The 20719-nt window shown below is 41.8% G+C and overlaps 2 protein-coding genes across 7 annotated transcripts in view; both read right to left on the reverse strand.

Annotated features, from left to right (window-relative positions):
- The window catches only part of CERK (ceramide kinase), a 47107-nt gene extending 26665 nt beyond the window's left edge, over window positions 1-20442 (reverse strand). For 4 of the 6 annotated variants that reach the window (XR_014933926.1, XR_014933910.1, XM_085514361.1 and 1 more), the window contains exons 1-5: window positions 20185-20442; window positions 6470-6583; window positions 5027-5149; window positions 3089-3214; window positions 2655-2718 (exon numbers count right to left, since the gene is read on the reverse strand). Coding sequence is in view for 3 of the 6 variants with exons in the window: in XM_015851927.2 (XP_015707413.2) it covers window positions 2655-2718; window positions 3089-3214; window positions 5027-5149; window positions 6470-6583; window positions 20185-20323 (566 nt within the window). In the remaining 3 variants the exon portion in view is untranslated. Of the gene's footprint in view, window positions 1-2654; window positions 2719-3088; window positions 3215-4282; window positions 4302-5026; window positions 5150-6469; window positions 6584-20184 lie in introns of those variants that run through there. The other 2 variants (XM_085514183.1, XM_085514309.1) reach the window with 2 other exon arrangements.
- LOC146762293 (uncharacterized) lies at window positions 12076-14716 on the reverse strand. Its single transcript, XM_085514445.1, has one exon. It carries the CDS (start codon window positions 13687-13689, stop codon window positions 12217-12219), a length of 1473 nt encoding a protein of 490 aa, XP_085370571.1. The 5' UTR covers window positions 13690-14716; the 3' UTR covers window positions 12076-12216.
- Window positions 20443-20719: the final 277 nt, after the last annotated feature.

Here is a 20719-nt window from a genome sequence, read left to right on the forward strand (position 1 = left end):
CACTCAGCACAGAAAATCTGTATCAGGAGACATGGGAAGAACAAACAGAAAACACATATAAAAGGTTTAAACAATATGCCTGAAGCATAGACACTCAGAAGGCAAAGAAGCAATTATCATTAGGAATCTTCACTGAGTCCCAGGAAATTCAAGCATATCTTTCCTAAATAGAGAATCTGGAAGAGATGAAGAATCTTATCACTCAAATAGAGAATCTCTGGAAGAGATGAAGAATCTCATCACTCAATGAAGGAATAATCACTTAGCAGAAGTGATCTGTGGGGACAGGTGAACAACCATTGGATATAGGAATCCAACAAGCCTTTTCCTGCATTTGAAAAGAGTCAATTGAAGATAAAACCCATCATGCAAACGTGTGTTTTATTTATTTTTTTATTTTCCAGTTAATCACATGATCTGCTGTTTAAAAAGTAGCATGATAGAAGAACAGCTTCCTAACATCATTGTTCACCACAGAAACATCCCTGTGCATGATAACCAAAAGTCAGGCTTAGAAATACAGCTGGCGGTTCCCAGGCTGCCACTGAGGCCTAATCTGGGCATGGAAGAGTCAAATGATTGTAAAAACATGCACTGCTCCAGCCAATTTTTTTAATCTCAGTCACATTAAAGAAAGCAAAAGCAATCCCCACCAAAACAAGATCTAAACTGGAACAACCAGAGAGATTCAGAAATTCTTTAAGAAAAAGTATACACTAGGCATTGCTTGAATGTGTGAAAAAAATGTTTCAAGTACCACTACAATCAGTGACACCTGCTGTAAAAACAAGTTGCTAGGAAGAGATTCTATCACATTCTAGAAGCTAACTTTAGAACAGGGAAAGCTCATCCTCCTTTTAATTTTGCTACATAGCCCAATATGGTAGAAACACTTCTGTCTGGAGCTACACGCCTCAACGTCATATTCATAAGCTTCAGACTACTGCTCTTATTCCTAAACTACTTAGAAAATGCAACTATTGCAGTTCAATACAGATATAGTGCATAGTAAGATTCAGCAGCTCTTGTTACGTGAGTTTCTACTTGTTTGTTTCTAGCATAGAGAGTTAACAGTCCTTTTAAAGAGGCAAGGATTCCCTCTGCTTGTCTTCGCACTTGAAATTACAACATCGCCTATCGCCTTCCTCCTTTCCTTAGAAGTCTCAAAATTTGTTTAATAATTTATTTTCATGTACTTCCTAAAACTATTCACCTTGATTTTTCTGACGAAATATTATTTTTCTGATGAAATATTAAATGGCCTTAATGAGAATGTAAACATGGACAACTAGCAACAACGCATATAGTTTACATTAATAGTAATTTACATCAACATAAAATGTTAGAACTTTCATGCTAAACTACTTCTCAATACATTACCTTTATAGATTTAGTCTAGTAAAGACTATAACACTGCAGTAGAGATGGAGTCCCCTTTAAACTAACAAGACCAGTTATAGATTCTAGAATCTCACATGAGAGTAGATAATTTAGATAGCTGCTGACAAACCCTGCAAGACAGAACGATTACCATTTTGGGAACCTCTTCTTACAATAACCAATTCTTGACATTGACTGGCTTAATTTTCTTCCCAATTCTGTACTGGAATTGCATCAACCTTCAGTACTACATATACTTAAGCCAGATGAAAAGTTACCATTTTAAACTATTTTTTTTCTAAGGTACTTTCTCTGAATGTTTGCAATATTAAGGAAAGTGTTAGTATGGGAAAAAAAAAAAAAAAAGTAACACAAAAGAACACTTCATTTTAAAGCAGGTCCAGAAACTTGCTTTGAAGTCAAGGAATTCAATTTGTGAATTTAGCTTTAACTGTAACAATTTGCCAACATCATATATTTCCTTGATTTACACCATGCATGCAGATTTGCAAGAATACTCTGAAGAGATAAGAGATATTTTATTTTTGTAATTTACCAGCTAAAAGCACCTGCCTCCAAGCATAGGAAGACATAACTTTAAAATACTGTAGATATGAGCTCATTTACATAGTTTCTGCGTACCTATTTTTATTATTTTATCTCTATATAACTAATTTCATGTCATGAAACAGATCTGAAGTGACTAGTTTATTTACTAAAATATTTTGCTTCTACAGCAGACATAGCAGCATGCAATTTTACTGTTACGCTTGGTCTTCTTCTAAACCAGTAACTTCACAAACAGAACAAAAGCAGGTGAAAAATATAAAGCTAAATAACCTGACAGTTATTTGCACTTGGCAAGAGTGGTTTTACAGGTAGTCAAGATGCCACTAAAGCAATTTTTTGGACTCATGTATGTGTCAAAGTCATCTGTAATACAAAATACTTCATGATATCTTCCAGGCTGCCACAGAACGCTCAGTTTCTGGATCAGCGAAAGTAATCTTATAATGATCTGCACAACAGCCTCATGCAAACACAATCAATTTGAGTGAAATATAATGATGTGTTGAACACGCTAACTGAAACGGTGCGGTTTTCCTTTGATACTCCTAAATGTGCACATCCTACTGTGAAAAGAACACATCCTGAATCTTTGATCTGCAGCAAAAAATGCATAATCAATTAATGCTATTTTGAGTTAGAGATGAGAACACATATTACAGAATATATCAGCTCACTAAAAAAAAAAAGCAAATCAAGTTACTTACCCATCATATTTACTAATATTAACTTCAAATAAGTTGTCCTTAGCATGGTTAGCATGTTCAGTTACTATGAAGAAATGAAAAAATATACACTTAAAAATTAATGTCATAAAATATTGTTATAAAAAGGTATATGCATTTGTTAAGCTTGTTATTAATTTATTAATAAGGATAACTATTGCCAGTATGACCATAAAAATCAACTTGCCCATAAGCCATGCTTCAAAGAATTTTATGCCGAGGAAAGAATTGATAAAACAGGGTAAATGTAAAAAACATTTCACTAAAAACTGTATAAGTGAACAATTGCTTTTAAACAGTAAAACTAAAAAAGTATTTAATAAATGGAGAGTTTCAGTAGTACCAAATTAAGCTACACAGAGATGCTTTAAAATCTATACACTGTTTATTAAGGTATTAAAACATTCTTTACTCACCAACAACATCAGCAGAAATAGAAGCCAAACTGAAGAGTGGAGCAACTTTCTGTTCATAAATCCTCTTCCCTTGTCGTTTTCCTCCATATGGATTAATATACACAAGCAACTGCTTTGGTCTACACTCTAGTATAGAACACAATTATCTGTTAGAACATTTGTACTTCCTTAGACAATGTTCTAAACTTTTATTTTTAACAAGTATTAGATCAATACACTTACATAATAAATCCAGCTAAATAAAGCTAGACTGTTTGGATGGTTTAAAGTTACTAAAGGCTCAAAGCACTATCTTTACTGAGAATATCACCTTTCCTGAAAGTTACTAACAGAAAAAACATTTTTACTCAGATGGAGATAACTGACCAGGCCATACATCTCACTGATCCAATTAGTAAGTGCACAAAATCCATTTCTCAAATGACTTTATTGGAAGACAGGCCCCACATGGAACACATGCAAAAGAAAATCATTAGTAAGAAGAATGCATTCAACACCTGTGCAAACAAACATTTTTTGTTGAAGATCTATTTCTGGACTCTGAAGCTTAAGTCCCCACCTGAACCACATTTTAGGTGTACCCGTCTCTTTCCAGTCTCTCCTCTGACTTTCAAATGGAACTCAGACTTATGTTGTAGGTATCTTTCCTCCAGACCTGCTTCCAGCCCACCTCCTGCTGCTCCTGTCTGGCCCCCTGGATGGACAGCATCACTTTGTGTTGTCCAGGCTGTAGATGGGACCTGTTGCTATCCTTCATCCTGCTCAGACACAGCTGAGACTGTGCTAATGTTATCCCTGGTTTGTCTTCTGTTGTGGAGTTGTTTCCTTCTTACTAATTCCTGACAGGTATCGAGGTGCCTCTGACACAGATAAGTCCTGCTAAACTACACTCAGCCTTCCAAAAAGTAAATGTCCAAAAGTTTCAGAAATTATTACTCAGAACTCTTTCTACAAATGTTAAGTCAATCGTTCTGAAAGTAATGCTTCCTGTTTATTTATTATAACAAAGAGAACAATAACACTATTTCATAGAGGAAATTCTCAGCTACAGAACACTGTTTCTCAATGCAGTAACCACCATTTGCTATACATTCTCATCAGTGACAAACAAGAGCCTGTTTGTCACACTCAAAAATCTGCATGCCCATCCAGAATGCTGTCACCAGTGCTAACACACACCACCCACTGCCTCACATCTACTTGATGATCTCCACAAATGTTCAACAAGTGTAGACGAATGTCAGCAGATGGGTAGTTTTTTTCTTTTTCTTTTTTGCATAGAGGAATTCAGTGACACAGCTTTGCTTCATATGCACTTCTATGTCAGATGCCATTTTGTCAGATTGCCCCTCTGCTGCCATCTGTCACACAGCAACAACACGTACAAAATGCTGGTGGGGAGATTCAATCTCTATTGCCATACCACCAACATCTGCCAACATAAGAAAACAGGACACATTATTATTGGAGCAGCCCTCATACGTTGGCAAAGACTTAGAGTAGATATATGAAGCAGAAAAAGTCACCCACAAGTGTAAAAATTACTACAATACTTGTCCTTGGATCTCCAGAGTACCCCAAGCTTCTAATCTTAAACTTGCTCTTTCTCAAAATTAAAATATTTAAAATTTCTGCTAAGTTTCCAATGTGCCTCTACTTTGAAATAAATAAATAAATAAATACGTCCAGGGAAAAAGTGCAAGACATTTTAGTCCTGACTGATAAGAGTAAAATACACATTTAGTACAGCTTAGGAAATACGCATGATGTGAAGCAATGACAAGAGAAACGAGACATTTCAGTTCCCACCTCACTTACTTCCTGAGCAGAAGCTAGCCTTGAAAGTTCAAAAACATAGCAGAGATCCCAAAATAATCTTAATTATCACACATGTCCATAAAATTGTGCTGCAAATGATGGTGCTTCAGTTCAACTTACTCTGCATTTCAAGTAACTCTTTCAGTGCCTGTATCCACTGGTTACACAAGTACTCATCAGCACACCAAAACGTCACATCTCTGCACCGCCAGCGGTGATTTCGGGCTTTTTTCACATAATAAACTATACAAAATAAATAAATAAATCAACAAATCAGTAAGAGGAGACACAATGAAACTGTGCTGTGAAATGGCAAATGCATTTCAAACACACCTCTGAAACACCTGCTTTTCTGAAGAAGTGGTAATCAACTCTCAGTACACATTTCTGCAAATGAAAGGATTCAGAGCATAAAAGGTAAAATTGAAAAAATAAGTGAAAATATCTGCTCCTGGTCCTTACCTCACCTCACAGCAGATATTCAAATGCCAAATGCAATCAATTCTCCATAAACTGATACACAAGACATTCACAAGTCCACTAAGCATACACTGTTTTTTTACGCTATACTCAAGTCTGCACTGCCAACCTGATATAAATGGCCACAAGCCTACAAGGGTTTGGCATATACCTATATCAGCTGCCATGTAACCAACAGAACAGGGTAAACTTAATTTCATAAAGCTGAAATTTGATTAGAAGTAGTTTTTAAAACAGTAATAGTAGAAAAAAGTTTAAATCTTCTGGTGCATTCTGAACCAGGTTGATGAGAACATAAGAATCTTCCCTTTCCATCTATAGCATCACCAAACAGTAATACTGAAGGACTGAATGTGAAGAAAGCAGTCTATAAAATAAACCTTTGCTGTGTGAGCAATCCCATTTGTCCCAGCTCTGCAGCACTGTTTCCCCAAAACAGCCTGAACATTTTCTTGGCACTTTAAAATCACAGTCAGTAACACAAACAACATTTGTATGCACACATTCTGACAGTAAGGGATAATTAAAAAAGAGAAAAACAAAACAAAAGCCCCAAACATGTAGGGGTCGGTTTTTCAGCCTTTTGATTTCCTTCTGATTGTTCTACTGCAGATCTTTCCCTTTTGATTGTTCTACTGCAGTTAAGTACTGGAACAGGCTCCCCAAGGAGGTGGTTGAATCGCCATCCCTGGGTGTGTTTAAGAGCTGTTTGGATGTGGTGCTCAGGGATATGATTTAGTGGAGGATTTTTAGAGTTAGGGTACAGGTTAGGCTGCAGTTGGACTTGATCTTCAAGGTCTTTTCCAACCTGGGTAATTCTATGATTCTATGATCCATCTAGCAGCAGGAATACAACACGTTAGCTAGCATTTCACAACGTAACTCAAATTGCATGAGTTTCTAAAAGAAGGGTTTAATTTTTCAAAAAAAGGAAATATAAATACATACTAAAAGATATCTTATATACATCTATTCTGTTGAAAATATAACAGTATTCATCCTGAAGATTCCTTTTCCAGTCTGCCCTATGAGATCTCCAACAAAATAATCAGCATGTGCCTCCTGAGCTGCTATGTGCCTTACCTGTGAAAGCATGGGGCTTTGCCATCTTTTGCCATTTGCCAGTGCTACGCTGTTTCTTGTTCTGTTCAGTTTCTTCTACAGCAATGATCTCAGAGGTTGGTACAAAACAGTTATCTGTATGAACACAAGGTTTTACACACGTACATCTTAAAACAGCACCAGAATGATTATTTCTATACATGATACAGTCATACATTTAGATAACCCATTCTTAAACACAGTCAAGAGTGTAAGTCGAAATCTGCTGAGTAGTTCCAATTTCCTCTTGTATTTACTCAGAGCACACCATCCATAACCACCTATGAACTATCTCAATACTTAAAATGTCCACAATTTCTGTGAAAGGTAGATATTCTGAGTATAAAATCGCTTTGCACGTGAAGCCAAAATCCAGTAACGCTGCTTTCAGAGAGCAAGGAAACTGCCCCTTCAGTGACCCCTAACCCAAATATGTGACAACCAACAGCACAAGCTATTGCAAAGAACATGCAACTAAATCTAGTAGCAAAGACTCAAAGGCTACTTGCCGTTCTCAAGTAAGTAGATGGCTTATGAAAGGAGGGCATTCATATGAATTCTTACATCTTTACATCCCAATAGACTTTAAAACTTTCAAATCTCCTAAGAAGCAAATTCTAAATGTTATGTTTACATACTGCTAAATGTATTTCCCTTTTATCAACATGAATTCTAAAAGACAATGCTTCTAAATACCTTTTTCTTACATTATGAAAGAATTTCTACTACCCACAACATTTCCCCCCCCTCTCTGATGCTCTGATGCAACACATTCTCAGTCATCGTGAGTCCTGACAAACAGAGGAGTTAGTCTTATTTTCATTACCACTTTCAAATTTCCCAGCCTTTATTTTAACTTTAAAAAAAAACCCAAAACCACAAAACTGAAGCGGATCTGAAAATGATGTGTATTTATGTCCAATCAAGCAGCGCACATACAAATTTATACAGAATCATAGGGTCACTAAGGTTAGAAAAGACCTCCAACTTCATCCAGTTGAACTGTTCACCTATCATCAGTATTTCCCACTAAGCCATGTTCTTCAGTACTACATATCAATGTTTATTGAACACTTCCAGGGACAGTGACACCATCAGCTCCCCGGGCAGCCTGTGCCAGCATCTAACCACTCTTTTGGAGAAGCTGTTAGGAAAAACCTCCAATCTGAATCACCCCTGTTGTAACTTGAGGCCATTCCCTCTCCTCCTATTACTAGTTACATGGGAGAAGAGACTGACTCCCACATCACCACAACCTCCCTTCAGGTAGTTGCAGAGAGCTATAAAATCTCCCCAAGCTTCTTCTCCAGACTAAATAATCCCAGTTATCTCAGTCGCTCATAGGTCTTGTGTTCCAGACTATTCACAGCTCAATTGCCCTTCTCTGAACATGCTCCAGAGCCTCAATGTCTTTCTTGCAGCGAGGGGCCCAAAGCTGAACACAGTACTCAAGCTGTGACCTCACCAGTGCTGAGTACAGAGGGGTGATCACTTCCCTGCTCCTGCTGGCAACACTATTTCTGATACAAGACAGGGTGCCATTGGCCTTCTTGGTCACCTGGGCACACTGCTGGCTCATCTGCATCAACCAAAACCTTCAGGTCCATTTCTTCCACACAGTCTTCCAGCCACTCTACCCCAAGCCTGTAGTGTTGCCTGGGGTTGTTGTGGCCAAAATGCAGGACTTGGCACTTGGTCTTGTTGAACCTCATCCCATTGGTTTCAGCCCAGTGATCCAGCCTGTCCAGATCACTAACTCTGCAGAGCCTCCCTACTCTCAAGCAAATAGACAGTTCCTGCCAGCTTGGTGTCATCTGCAACTTGTATATAATATGCGATCATTAGAGAATTATAATACACTTTCTCATATAGCAATATAGATTTAAACATTAAGAGATAAAAGACAAAAATGAGCAATAGTTTCGTTATTGCATTCTACTCTACATTTCCTATATTTCTTGCTAATTTGAAGAAGTGCCATATTGGTATTAAGGAATGTAAAATTAAAAAAGATTTTTCATGACCTCTTCAAATGGTGACTGCAACTCATTTGCTACTTACTAATTTGGTTGTTTTTTTTCTCCTTCTGTCAGCAGCTCTTATCAATAGTTGCATGCTGTCATATTCTATTGACAGACAGAAATTATACAAGCATGATATACTGGATACTTTTTAGCTTTTATGCTAGGAGTAGCAACAGAAGTTATTGTTGTATTAGGCATTTTATGTATTAACAAAATAAAAAATTGGAAAAAGTGAAAGCTTTCCAAACATACAAACAGCAAACAGATCAAAAGCCACTCCTTTGAAGGGCTTGGAGAATATGCCATATGAGGAGACACTGAACAAATGAGGCTGTTCAGTCTGGGGAAAAGGAGGCTGAAGGAAGACCTTATTGCTTCTTCCAATATCTGAAAGCTGCTTACAGTGAGAGCGGGGCTGGTCTCTTCTAACTGGTGACAGAACGGGGGGAAATGGCCTCAAGTTGTGCCAGGGTAAGTTTAGGTTGGATATCAGGAAAAACTTCTTTACAGAAAGGGTTGTTAAGCACAGGAATAGGCTCCCCAGGGAGGTGGTTGAGTCACCATCCCTGGATGTGTTTACAAAACCATTTGGATGTGGTGCTCAGGGACATGATTTCATGGTGGGGAGTTAGGGGTAGTATGGTTAGGTTGAGGTTGGACTTGATGATCTTGAAGGTCTTTTCTAACCTGAGCAATTCTAAGATTCTACGATTCTATGCAAAGCACTTCCGAATCAGTATCGCAGAAGTATTTATTTGGAGTATGCATTTTAGTACAAAATGCCTAACCTGTATTAACAACTTTGAACCCTGAAACCAGCTCTACTCATCTCTCCTTGCTCTTTAGATATATTCTTCTTCTGAGAATGACATGACTGTGGAAGCCCCACTTTTCTAGCAAATCTCTGCATGGGTGTGGCAAGAAAAAACCCACTTAGAATAAGTACTTCAGTTAAATATGTGCACAAGAATTATGCATCCCTGAAAAACACATTACTGGACAAAAAAAAAAAAAAAAGGAGAAAAACAACAAAAAACACAAAACAAACAACAAAAAGCAGCCTGATCTCACCTTCCCTCTGTGAATCTGTGGGATCAGAGATAATCTTTCAGAAACTCTGATAAACACCAGTTATGTCAATAATGCCCCTCAGTGCTATTTCAGGAGCTCCGCTGCCCTGACAGAATTCACCAGTCTTACATTATAGTCAAAAGAACACACTCCCTAATACAGCAAGTGTAGAGGGACAGAAAGACGCAAAGCTCCCTCATATATAAACACGTTATTCAGAAATTCCCTACTTATGAAATCTAAGCTTTTGTGTTTGAGTGGAGCTCAAGAATTTGTATCAGTACAAATCACAGTACAACTGGCAGTAACCTGTGTGTCCCACTGGCCAAACCCCATCCCAGCAGGGACCAACAGAGCAGGGTGCCCAATGCCACAGCATGGCAGCTTCTGGAGATCTCCAAGGAGGAGATCCACAGCCCCTGGGCAGTTGTGCCAGTGCTCAGCCACCCGCACAGTGCTGAAGTGCTGCCTCGTGTTTAAACAGTGCCTCCTGTGCTCCAGTTGATGCCCATGGCCTTGTCTCGCTCCAATTTTGTAGGAGGGAGGCAAGGTTCTTTGATATGTGTATACCCGGCGTGAGATTAAGAAGCAACGGTTCAAATGTTGGTCCAACCAGTTTATTAAAGTCCTAGGCGTTTTTAGGGAGACGGGGAAGGGAAGGTAGGCGATAGGGAAAGTAGGAAATATAAGCAAGGAGTCTTTGCAGAGAGCAAAAGAGATATAGTCACCACCGTGGGTCTAGCGAGGTACACAGTAGGTCCGTGGATCTCAGGAACTCGTCTGATCACCGCGGGGGATGGGAGACAGCCAGGGAGCTCCGCAGCAAGCCGGTCCCGGGGGTTCTTCCGACAAAGTTTCCCCCTCAGGGAATTCTCTGTCAAAGGTGTCTTTGGGAGTTTGTCTCCCAAGTCCCCAGTTTAGAGAGGGCCTTTTATCCCCCATTTCGGTGGGGGTTCTTCTTCTTTGAAGTTTGACTCAGCATTTTTGGGAACGTATCTCGAGCAAACACTGAACTTCCAAACAAGCAGGTAAACACACTTTGTAATAGGGTTTAAAACCAGCTTTTGTGACATTCCTGGCCCACAGATAAGCCAGCAAGGAGGGGGGGGGCTCTGTTGTCAGACACAAGCATTATTGCCTTCTGCAGTGGTCAGCTCCTTCGAGCAGCACCCCTGAAGAAGACTGCTAGTCCTGCTTCTGCTTATCTTTGCAATCATAAGCAGAGGTACTGTGGCACAACAACACCCACCATTCACCCTCCTAGATAGTTAGCAGTCGCCAGTCAGAGTCTTATCATCAGAAAGGCCTCACGAAGCAAGCTTTGAGACAATAAAAGAAAACCAGTTCCGTCCTTTACACCACCCCGTGGCTCAAAGGTTGCTTGAAATTGATGCACAAATGACCATTCACGGTGGTGAGGAAAGAAAAAAAAAAAAGTAAGCATAAGGGTAAAGAGGGATGGGTGATATGGGGGAATTAAATGTTAACAATCACAAAGACAGTGACAATAACCAATAGTATCAAATAAAATAAATAAATAGGGCTATTTGTGTCAGCTGTTTTCCACTTGAGCTTTTCCAAAGCAGTTCAGCTGCTGAGAGATATAAATAATAGTTTGGCAAGTTAGAGTACTGTTATAGTCTACCGAACTTTTCACAGGATAACGTGTAGGATACCCCACCATAAGAGGGATAATCCCAGAAACATACACATCTCTTATCAAAACTTAGACATTTTCTAACAACCATGTTTTGTATGGAACTCCTGGACTTATGTGACACTGCAAAACATCAGTGCAAAGGTTTTATGATAGATTTCATTTGTGACCACATCTAACAGATATTAGATGGGTCCCTTGGCTCATTTCCCAATTTGTTAGGAATTTGGAAACACTATGGAGGAGTTACATGCAAATCATAATCAGTTTGACAAAAAAAGGGGTAAAAGAAGGGATCAGAAGGAATGGTTATTGCTGTGCAGAAAGTACCAGAAAGTCAGGATGACCTGAAAAAGAAACTATGAACCAAATTGTGAAGTTTTAACAGATCCAAGGACTGATATCAATCACAGTCCACAACCACAACAAACAAACCAAAATGTAATACTATTGCAACCAAAATATGTAATCAAGAGGTATATTCAGAATTCTAGCACAATCACATCTTCAACTTTTCTGTCACAAAACACGAATGGTTAAAGTCAGCTATGAGCCATTCTGTTCAGCGAAGGTCCCACGGGGATCTTCTGAAAAATAAGACAACAACTTGCCCTTTTTGGGGCTTTGTTAATACAATTAAAAAATGAGAGAACAATCCATCGAGGAGTATATTTTACATTCCTTTTTCGGGGTGTCCTTAGCCTTCTAAGGATATTTGTTAAGGGATTTCATTAAGGTTAGGGAAACACCTCGTTAGCTGAGTCAGTCGACACAGGCTGGCCAGAGAGATAAGTGTTTCCCTAGCTTATCAGCAACTGGATCGTGACTCACAGGGGCAATTGGCAGGAGTGGGGAGGCCTTGGGACAGAAGGTGTTAAATCGAGGATCTCCTTTTGTTGTGAGCTTTCTAATAAACATCCATCCTTCACTGCCTTCCCCCCCCACCTCCCTCTCATCTGGGGGAGGGGGTGAAAGCATCAGCTTTCCTTGAGCTTTTGTTCTGGCCACAAGTTAACTAATTTCTCTAACCTGACTGTGGGTAATCCATTCATCAGATCTCGTGGAACACCCTTTTGCCAGCCCAGTGTCCAGAGACGATTACGTTTATGATCAATATTTCGCCTACCCGTTCTTACTGGCAGTGAGACCCTTCCAGTTCCACTGAGCTTTGGACTAGGTGACCTAGGAGCAAGGGTGGTTGCTGCGAGCCTTACTTCCTCTGGTTCAGATATACTGGAAGAAGCCACAGGCCCATATTTCCTTTCATAATTAATCAACTCTTGGGCAACCTCCCCCCATGTCCATACTTTATATCCTGACTGCAAATGGCCTGAGGTGCCAGTTCCTTCTAATGCTGCCAGGGTTCTTTCTCCCTGAGGCATAGCTTGTATCTTTCCTTGTAGTTGTATACCTATAGGTTTCAGTGATTCTGGAAGCCCCCTGATTAAAGGAGTCATCCGTTCAGGATCAACAGGCATCATCATAGGTGATCCATGATGTGTCTGCAGCTTTCTATCATACATCATTTGCAGACAAGCAGCTTTTTGAACACTTTCCACTAATTGATCAGCTGTCCCATTAACAGCAAGAGGGTCTCCCCTTTCTAAAGGGTTAAGACCACCTGCCCAATAGGCAGCCCTCTGTGTTAGGGACCAAGGAGCACGGTTGTTACCAGTAGTTAAAAATACTCCAGGCCCCCAATAACCTTCAGCTTCCTTTTCAGTTAACAGAATTTGGTCTCCGCCAGTGAGACTAACCCTCCAAACATACTCTGTCTCTGATTCCTTTGGAGAGCGGCTAAAATCCTTCCTCAGCTTTGCCAATTCAGTGGCAGAGAAGGGGATTTCTTTAACATTCATTTGAGGGTCCAGATCCTCACTGTTATCAAACGTATATTCAGTTTTTATCAAAGGACGCAATTGGGCTGGTGAGTCCTCTAATTTGCCAAGCCCTTCCTTTATTCCTTGTAGTTCCTTCTGAGGAAAAGTTTTTTCTTGAGGCAAAATATGGACAGCAGTATTGCTAGTATTCTTATATGTTAATAGTTCCTTAAAAGCCATTTGCAACAAAACTGTATTATGTTGCTCTCTTTGTAATTGTTCCTCAAGGTTCACTATTTGATTTTGCAGAGTTTTTACCAATTCTTGCATTACTTTAACTGATTCCTGTAATGCTTGTATGGTTTGGGTTTCTGCCGAATGTTTTTCATCTCGGAACTCCACGGCAGCTTTTAAAGCAGCACCGAGTACCGCACAAATAAACGATTTTCCTTTCCCGGCTCGAGTATGAGCCTCATATTGTAAAACACGAATGCGGTCGGAAACACTCTGCAAGTTATACCAGTTTTGTCGTGCCCAATCCACCCCTGATAAAGAGGGCCGAGCACCATGCTTTTCTAAAAGGTCAAATAGCACATTTTCACTTTTCATAGTGGCAACAATTTCACTCATTTCTCAATACCCTAAAAGATACACACTAAGGGAAGAAAAGGTACACTTAACTCCTTACCCTTCCCCAGGGAGACACGCACCTATCAAACAAATGCAAATGCTACAATCATTCCTCCCTTTCACAAAAGACAAAGAAGCCCAATCAACACTTACAAAGAAAGTGTAAACACCTAAATCGCTCCTGGCTACCCTGTCAGGCCAGAAAAACTTCAAGCTTAAAGCCACACAAGTTTCAAAACACTTCTAGGTTTCTCAGAAAGGAATAAACTTCTTGGAGAGGCACAAACGTCAAAAAATTACCTCCTCACTTCCCCAAGAGGCGCACACACAAAACTTTCAAATTCCAAAATACGTTACAAGTTACTTAAACCACAAAATGCGAAATAGTCTTCCCGAGGAGGCACACACGTATAAAACAAGAGCAAATAGTCAAAATTAATTCATACGTCCCCGAGAAGTAAACACATAAGCCGTAAAGTTTCAGAATATGGAGCGGTCTTCCTGGAGAGGTGCTCACATCTAAGTTACCAAAATTATCGGGCCTTGCAACTCCAGGAGGTACATACAGAAAAATTTTGGAGTTTTTGGAAGGACAACACTCTCACGGCGGGCATCCTGCCGACTACGCCAATAAAAAATGTCTCGCTCCAATTTTGTAGGAGGGAGGCAAGGTTCTTTGATATGTGTATACCCGGCGTGAGATTAAGAAGCAACGGTTCAAATGTTGGTCCAACCAGTTTATTAAAGTCCTAGGCGTTTTTAGGGAGACGGGGAAGGGAAGGTAGGCGATAGGGAAAGTAGGAAATATAAGCAAGGAGTCTTTGCAGAGAGCAAAAGAGATATAGTCACCACCGTGGGTCTAGCGAGGTACACAGTAGGTCCGTGGATCTCAGGAACTCGTCTGATCACCGCGGGGGATGGGAGACAGCCAGGGAGCTCCGCAGCAAGCCGGTCCCGGGGGTTCTTCCGACAAAGTTTCCCCCTCAGGGAATTCTCTGTCAAAGGTGTCTTTGGGAGTTTGTCTCCCAAGTCCCCAGTTTAGAGAGGGCCTTTTATCCCCCATTTCGGTGGGGGTTCTTCTTCTTTGAAGTTTGACTCAGCATTTTTGGGAACGTATCTCGAGCAAACACTGAACTTCCAAACAAGCAGGTAAACACACTTTGTAATAGGGTTTAAAACCAGCTTTTGTGACATTCCTGGCCCACAGATAAGCCAGCAAGGAGGGGGGGGGCTCTGTTGTCAGACACAAGCATTATTGCCTTCTGCAGTGGTCAGCTCCTTCGAGCAGCACCCCTGAAGAAGACTGCTAGTCCTGCTTCTGCTTATCTTTGCAATCATAAGCAGAGGTACTGTGGCACAACAACACCCACCATTCACCCTCCTAGATAGTTAGCAGTCGCCAGTCAGAGTCTTATCATCAGAAAGGCCTCACGAAGCAAGCTTTGAGACAATAAAAGAAAACCAGTTCCGTCCTTTACAGGCCTCTTGTCCTGGCACCAGGCCTCTAAGAGAAAAAGCCTGGCTCCATTTTCTTTGCACCCTCCCCTCAGGTATCTATAGATATTGATGAAATCCCTCAGAGACTTCTTTTCTCCAGGCTGATCAAGCCCAGCTTTCTCAGCCTCTCCTCAAAGAACAGGTTCTCTGGGTCCTGTATCACCCACAGGCCAAATTCTCTATGAAACGTTTTAGCTCAGTGTGCCAAAAGATAAAAACAACCGTGATTACAATACTTAGTTTACTGTTAAATAATCAGCTCAACCCCATATAGTGGCATTCAGTTTTATCAATATGACTGACTTAAAAATAATAACGACTAAAAACAAAAGCCATTTTTTTCAATCACATTGAAAACCAGCTGACTGTTACAGTACAAACACTGAAGGGTTTTTTTTTGGTCCCATGTTTAAAGTTTTCTTCACTTAGAGGTGAGAAAATAATAAGAAAGCTCTCCATCAGAAGGCAGATCAGATTATATTGATCACATACTACAGAAAGCTGTATCTAATAAAGAACAGGATAAGTGAAAATTCTACATAGGGGTACAAAGCATAATTGCACAGAAAAAAAAGAAAAAGAAAAAAACAAGGGCATATTTCAGTGCTAAAACAAGAAGCTACTTAACAAGTTGCATGTTTTCCCCTCAAGGAAAAACTAAAAGGAATAACAATAAGCAAACAATCAAAACAACAACAAAGCAACAAGGTATATGTAGAAAAACATGTACAGGTTAATTAACCATTCATCTGTTTTTGAATAATGCATGTTGCACTGGAAGAAGTGACTGCCAGGGTTGCTACTCAAGTACTGTGTTCAGTTTTGGGGCCCTCACTGCAAGAAAGACATTGAAGCCCTGGAATATGTTCAGAGGAGGGCTACAAAGCTGGTGAGGGGTCTGGTGCACAAGCCTTGTGAGGAGCGGCTGAGGGAGCTGGGATTGTTCAGCCTGGAGAAGAGGAGGCTCAGGGGAGACCTTATAGCTCTCTATAACTATTTAAAGGGAGGTTGTAGTGAGCTGGGGGTTGGCCTCTTCTCTCGTGTCATTAGTGATAGGACCAGAGGGAATGGTTTCAAGCTGCACCAGGGGAGATTCAGGCTGGACATTAGGAAGTATTACTTCTCAGAAAGGGTGGTCAGGCACTGGAATGCACTGCCCGGGGAGGTGGTGGAGTCGCCGACCATGGGGGTGTTTAAGAAATGTTTGAATGTTGTGTTGAGAGATATGATTCAGCTGGGAAGTATTGGTGATGGGTGGACTGGATGATCTTCTAGGTCTTTTCCAACCTTGATAATTCTGTGATTCTGTGATATCCTACCTGCTCATTACAGACAGTGGAACCACTGAGACACAAGCATGGTTCAGATTTCCTTACCAGCCCACTGCCACACAGGAACAAGTGAGGAAAGGCGACCTTGACAAGGGACGCATCAGCACATTACAGGTGCTGGGCAGACCTCGTTTCCAAGCAAGCCCACCTCTTTTGTCTCTGTACTGTGTTTAATCTTCCCTACAATCCACATCACCAGAATGGCACTGGTCTTGTTAGCTCTTGCCCTGAGGCTTCCTCAAGGGGTTGTTTTAAGGGAAAAGAAGGAAAAAAACAGGCTGAAGGAATAGAATTTTGAAGGACAAAAATGAAGGTTAAGAGCACACAACAAGCAAAAAGCACACAGCGCAGGGCATAGTTTGTTCATAGCCCTCTTGCCTGTACTTTACAATAACAACAACCAAAACAGGAAAGTGACTAAAGAATCTCATTCTGTGTTTATAATGCCATAGAACCAGGCACGACCCTGTTTCAGCTAAGACTTACAAATACCATTAAGCACAAACACACAATACACAATCTGCAGAATTTCACACACCAAGTTTTATCATGTTACTTAGGAAAAGCAGAACGTGCCATCAGCACGAGGAAACAAGAGAACAACAGAAAACAACTGATCAATGCAGCTTTGCATAAGCTACTTATGATCTACAATCTCATGTACAAGCGTTTCGAGGTTGAAGAAGAACGTTTTTCAGTGTACCCGAAGAGATACACAGAAAAAAAGGTGTATAGCTAGAAGTGAATGTGAACCATTTGAAGACATTCAATGCTCTGAGTTCATACAAATCCAACCAGAGAATAAGAATTGGGAACCTCAGAACTGAAGAGAGCCCCTGAAAATATGATACTGCTAAACAAGGTCCAGTAGGAGGAAGGAAAGTAAACAATACTGAGGAGTTAAGGGTTTAAAAACCATACCTTGGTCTGAATAAGCACATTACGCTTTTGTTTTACTTTCTCTGCTTCCTATTTAATCCTGCATTTGGATGTAGGAATGGATACATATTTCAGTACTCCTACAGTAACCCTACCTAATAGTCCTTGCCTGCGAGGGTCCAAAGACCTAGACATAATAAGTTCCAAACCACTTGAATTCACACAACTAAGTGCAAGCCCACAAACACTCATAATATAGGCAGCTCCAATTTGATATTTTTAAACATTGTTTCACTGCAATGACTACTTACTCAACAACAAAAACACAGAATGGCTATACTGTATAATTAAGTCCCTATTTAGGCATACTGTACAGTAGTCACGTAGTTAAATGCTAAATGGAGGAAAGATACCAATCTTGGTCAAGCTACACCTCTGAAATTATATGCTTCTAACTAACCACCTTCCATATTACAAAACTTATTTATATACCGTCATGTACACTGCTCATGTTTCCAATATAATTGCGGAGAACACAATGAGCCATCCCAGGTCTTAAAAAAGCTGAAAAACAGAAAGATGGCAGTAATATAAAACTGCCACAGTACTGAAGCACAAGCTCAGAAAAACACATGAATTAATCAGGGATTTAAGCAGAGAATTTACATCATTAATTGTATTTTCTCTATACACATCACAGCTGTGCTTCCAGAACACTTAAGCATTTCTGTTTCTTCTCCCACTCTCTCTTTTCTCCTCTGATTCTAAGTATCTCAAAATCCTGTAAGCACAGGACAGCAGCCACACTCAGTCACCAGGCTGGCCACCTAAATAATCTCCAAATGAGAACTGCTTCAGAAACCACCTCAAAAAGGGCCTTGTTTATTATGTCCCACTCTGCCTCTACCACCTCCAGGATTCTGACATCCACCCTGGAAATGACTTCAGGACAGGCTCATAATTGGTGTGGCCCACCAAGAAAGCTTGTTTATAAGCACTGGGAAACTTCAGAGGTCTAATAATAGAGCTTTAAAGCTCCATGGCATTCTTTCATGGTCTAAAGCATGGGCATCCAATATTATGGCTTGCTTGGGCTGCACTGGGAAGAATTATGTCAGGCTGCAAATAAAATATGAATATAACTGGGCAGATTTAGAAGACTTATTTGTCTACACAGTTTTAAGTTCATTTAGTTGCACACCTAGAGTATCAAATTCCACTTCCAGCAATACTGCTGATAAAAAATAAGACTATGTCAAACTGCACACGCCCAATAGCAAGAGGACGATAACAAAGTATCGGTGTGATGGTATCACTATGGTGTTCAAGAAACATACTCAAAACATGGCCAAGTTGCAGTCATGTAAACTGCAACACCAGGTCATACAGTTGTCCTCTTCGACCTCTTCTTTCTTCAAAAACCACAATTATGAAATTCTGATTAAAAAAAGAAAACAACAGGAAAATGTTTAAGGAAAGTACGTGGTAAGGGAAGAACTCTTTCAGTACTGGGACTGGAGATACCTACACCCCACCTTTCTACAACAGCCTTCTAGTCAACCCTTCTATTGCTCATTTAGCTTCTCGGTCTCAATTCCTCCACCTCTAAAGTGAAGGTGACAGCACTTATCCACGCAATGGGAGCTGCTGTGAAAAGGAGGACACGAAACATCTTCTGATGTTCCCATACAGTGCAAATAAGGACATAAGAATAATGGGAGTAACAATTATATAAAAACCAAGAGGTCAAAGAATGTGATCAAAAATGCCACCTAAAAACTTGACGTCACTGGTACACAGCTATTTTCAGAAGTCATCCTATAATTCCGTCACCTAATTTTGGCTGTAAATTCACCCACTTGCAGTTTTTAAAGTCAGCCCTACTGGAACCCCAGAAATGGGAAACTACAAACAACTTTGTTAGCACATTATAGCAGTCTATATTTAATACCTCCAGGACTGGAATGTGCACAAGTTAAACCTTCTGTTCCACAGAGGCCTTTAGAAAGCAAACAGCTTCAAGTATAACTACTTGGGGAAAAACAGAACTGCCTCAGCATGGAAGTGTTTTTTTAGCCATATCTAAGTCATGTTGATGAAATAAAGTCACTTTTAAATCTCTCTCAGTGCGTCACGTCCTACTGTGATTAGCGTAAATGCAACATCAAAAGCTGCAGGCTGCCACGTATTAACAAGAAACAATGGGGTGAAATTAAACAAGCAGGAGTTTTTTTTTCATCCAGCTGCAGGTCGGGTTCCTCCCTTTGTTATCAGACCCACATTCCCAGATGCTTAACAGCACTTTCTGCGGTGCTCACATCAGGTGCAGGGCTCCTCGGACAGCTCTCGGCTCCGTACCAGGGCAGGCGGCGGCCCGGCCCGGCTCAGCACCGCACACAGCCCCGGAGCTGCTCTGCCCCTGGGCGGCCCGGCCCTAAGGCTCCGCTGCCTGCCAGGCTCCAAAAGGCCGCGTTTCCTTAAACAGCCATCTGCCTTCAGCGGCTGGACTCTGAACCCCAGACGCCGCGGGTTACACCGGCTGGCCCCCGAGAGGGGAAAGTCCCCCGACACGTGCGGGAAACATTGGGCTCAACAAAGCTCCTCAACAAAGCGCCCCGCGCCGGCAGGAAGCCACGGGACCCGGCTGCGCTCAGGGTCACACCAGTCCCGGGCCGCCCCGACACAGGCCGGCCCCGACACAGGCCTCCCGGCCGGCAGGTGCTCCGCTCCGCGCCGCCCCCCTCCCCTGCGCGGCCCAGGAGCGCTCCGCTCCCACAGCTCCACTCACCGGCGCCGCGTCGCGGCGGGCGCGGGTCGCGCCAGGCCAGCAGCCCCCTCTCCTCGTCTAAGGTCACCTCCCAGCAGCGCTGCCCCAGCCCCAGCGAGGACGCGAGCCGCAGCCGCCGGCCGCCCGGGAGCTGCTCCATGGCCGCCGAGAGCCCGGGCCCGTCGCGTTCCGCTACCGCATGGCCTACAGCGGGACACCGCCGCGAGCCGACCCCGCAGCTAACGGCGCCCCTCGCCCGCCGCTACCCGGCCTGGCCCCGAGGCGGGACGCGGCGTCAGCGCCTACGCCAGCGCCGCCGGGTCGGCCTCTGCCGTGCGGGGCGGGGCCTGTGGGCCGCGGGGTCGGCCCGGCTCTGCTCGGCGCCGCCCGGTTCCGGTTCGGTCCCGCTCTGTTCGGTCCGCGCGAAGCAGCGCGGCCTCGTCAAAGGAAGATGGATTCGGTCGCTGCTGAGCTCTTAGAGCTGTTGTGGTTTATGTGCGAGGATCAAACACCTCTCACAGCGGCAGTGAGGCAATGAAAGGGTAATGAGTCTGCC

Source organism: Coturnix japonica, chromosome 1 (genome assembly GCF_054131305.1).
Source record: "Coturnix japonica strain WE chromosome 1, WE-NBRP24, whole genome shotgun sequence".
NCBI lineage: Eukaryota > Metazoa > Chordata > Aves > Galliformes > Phasianidae > Coturnix > Coturnix japonica.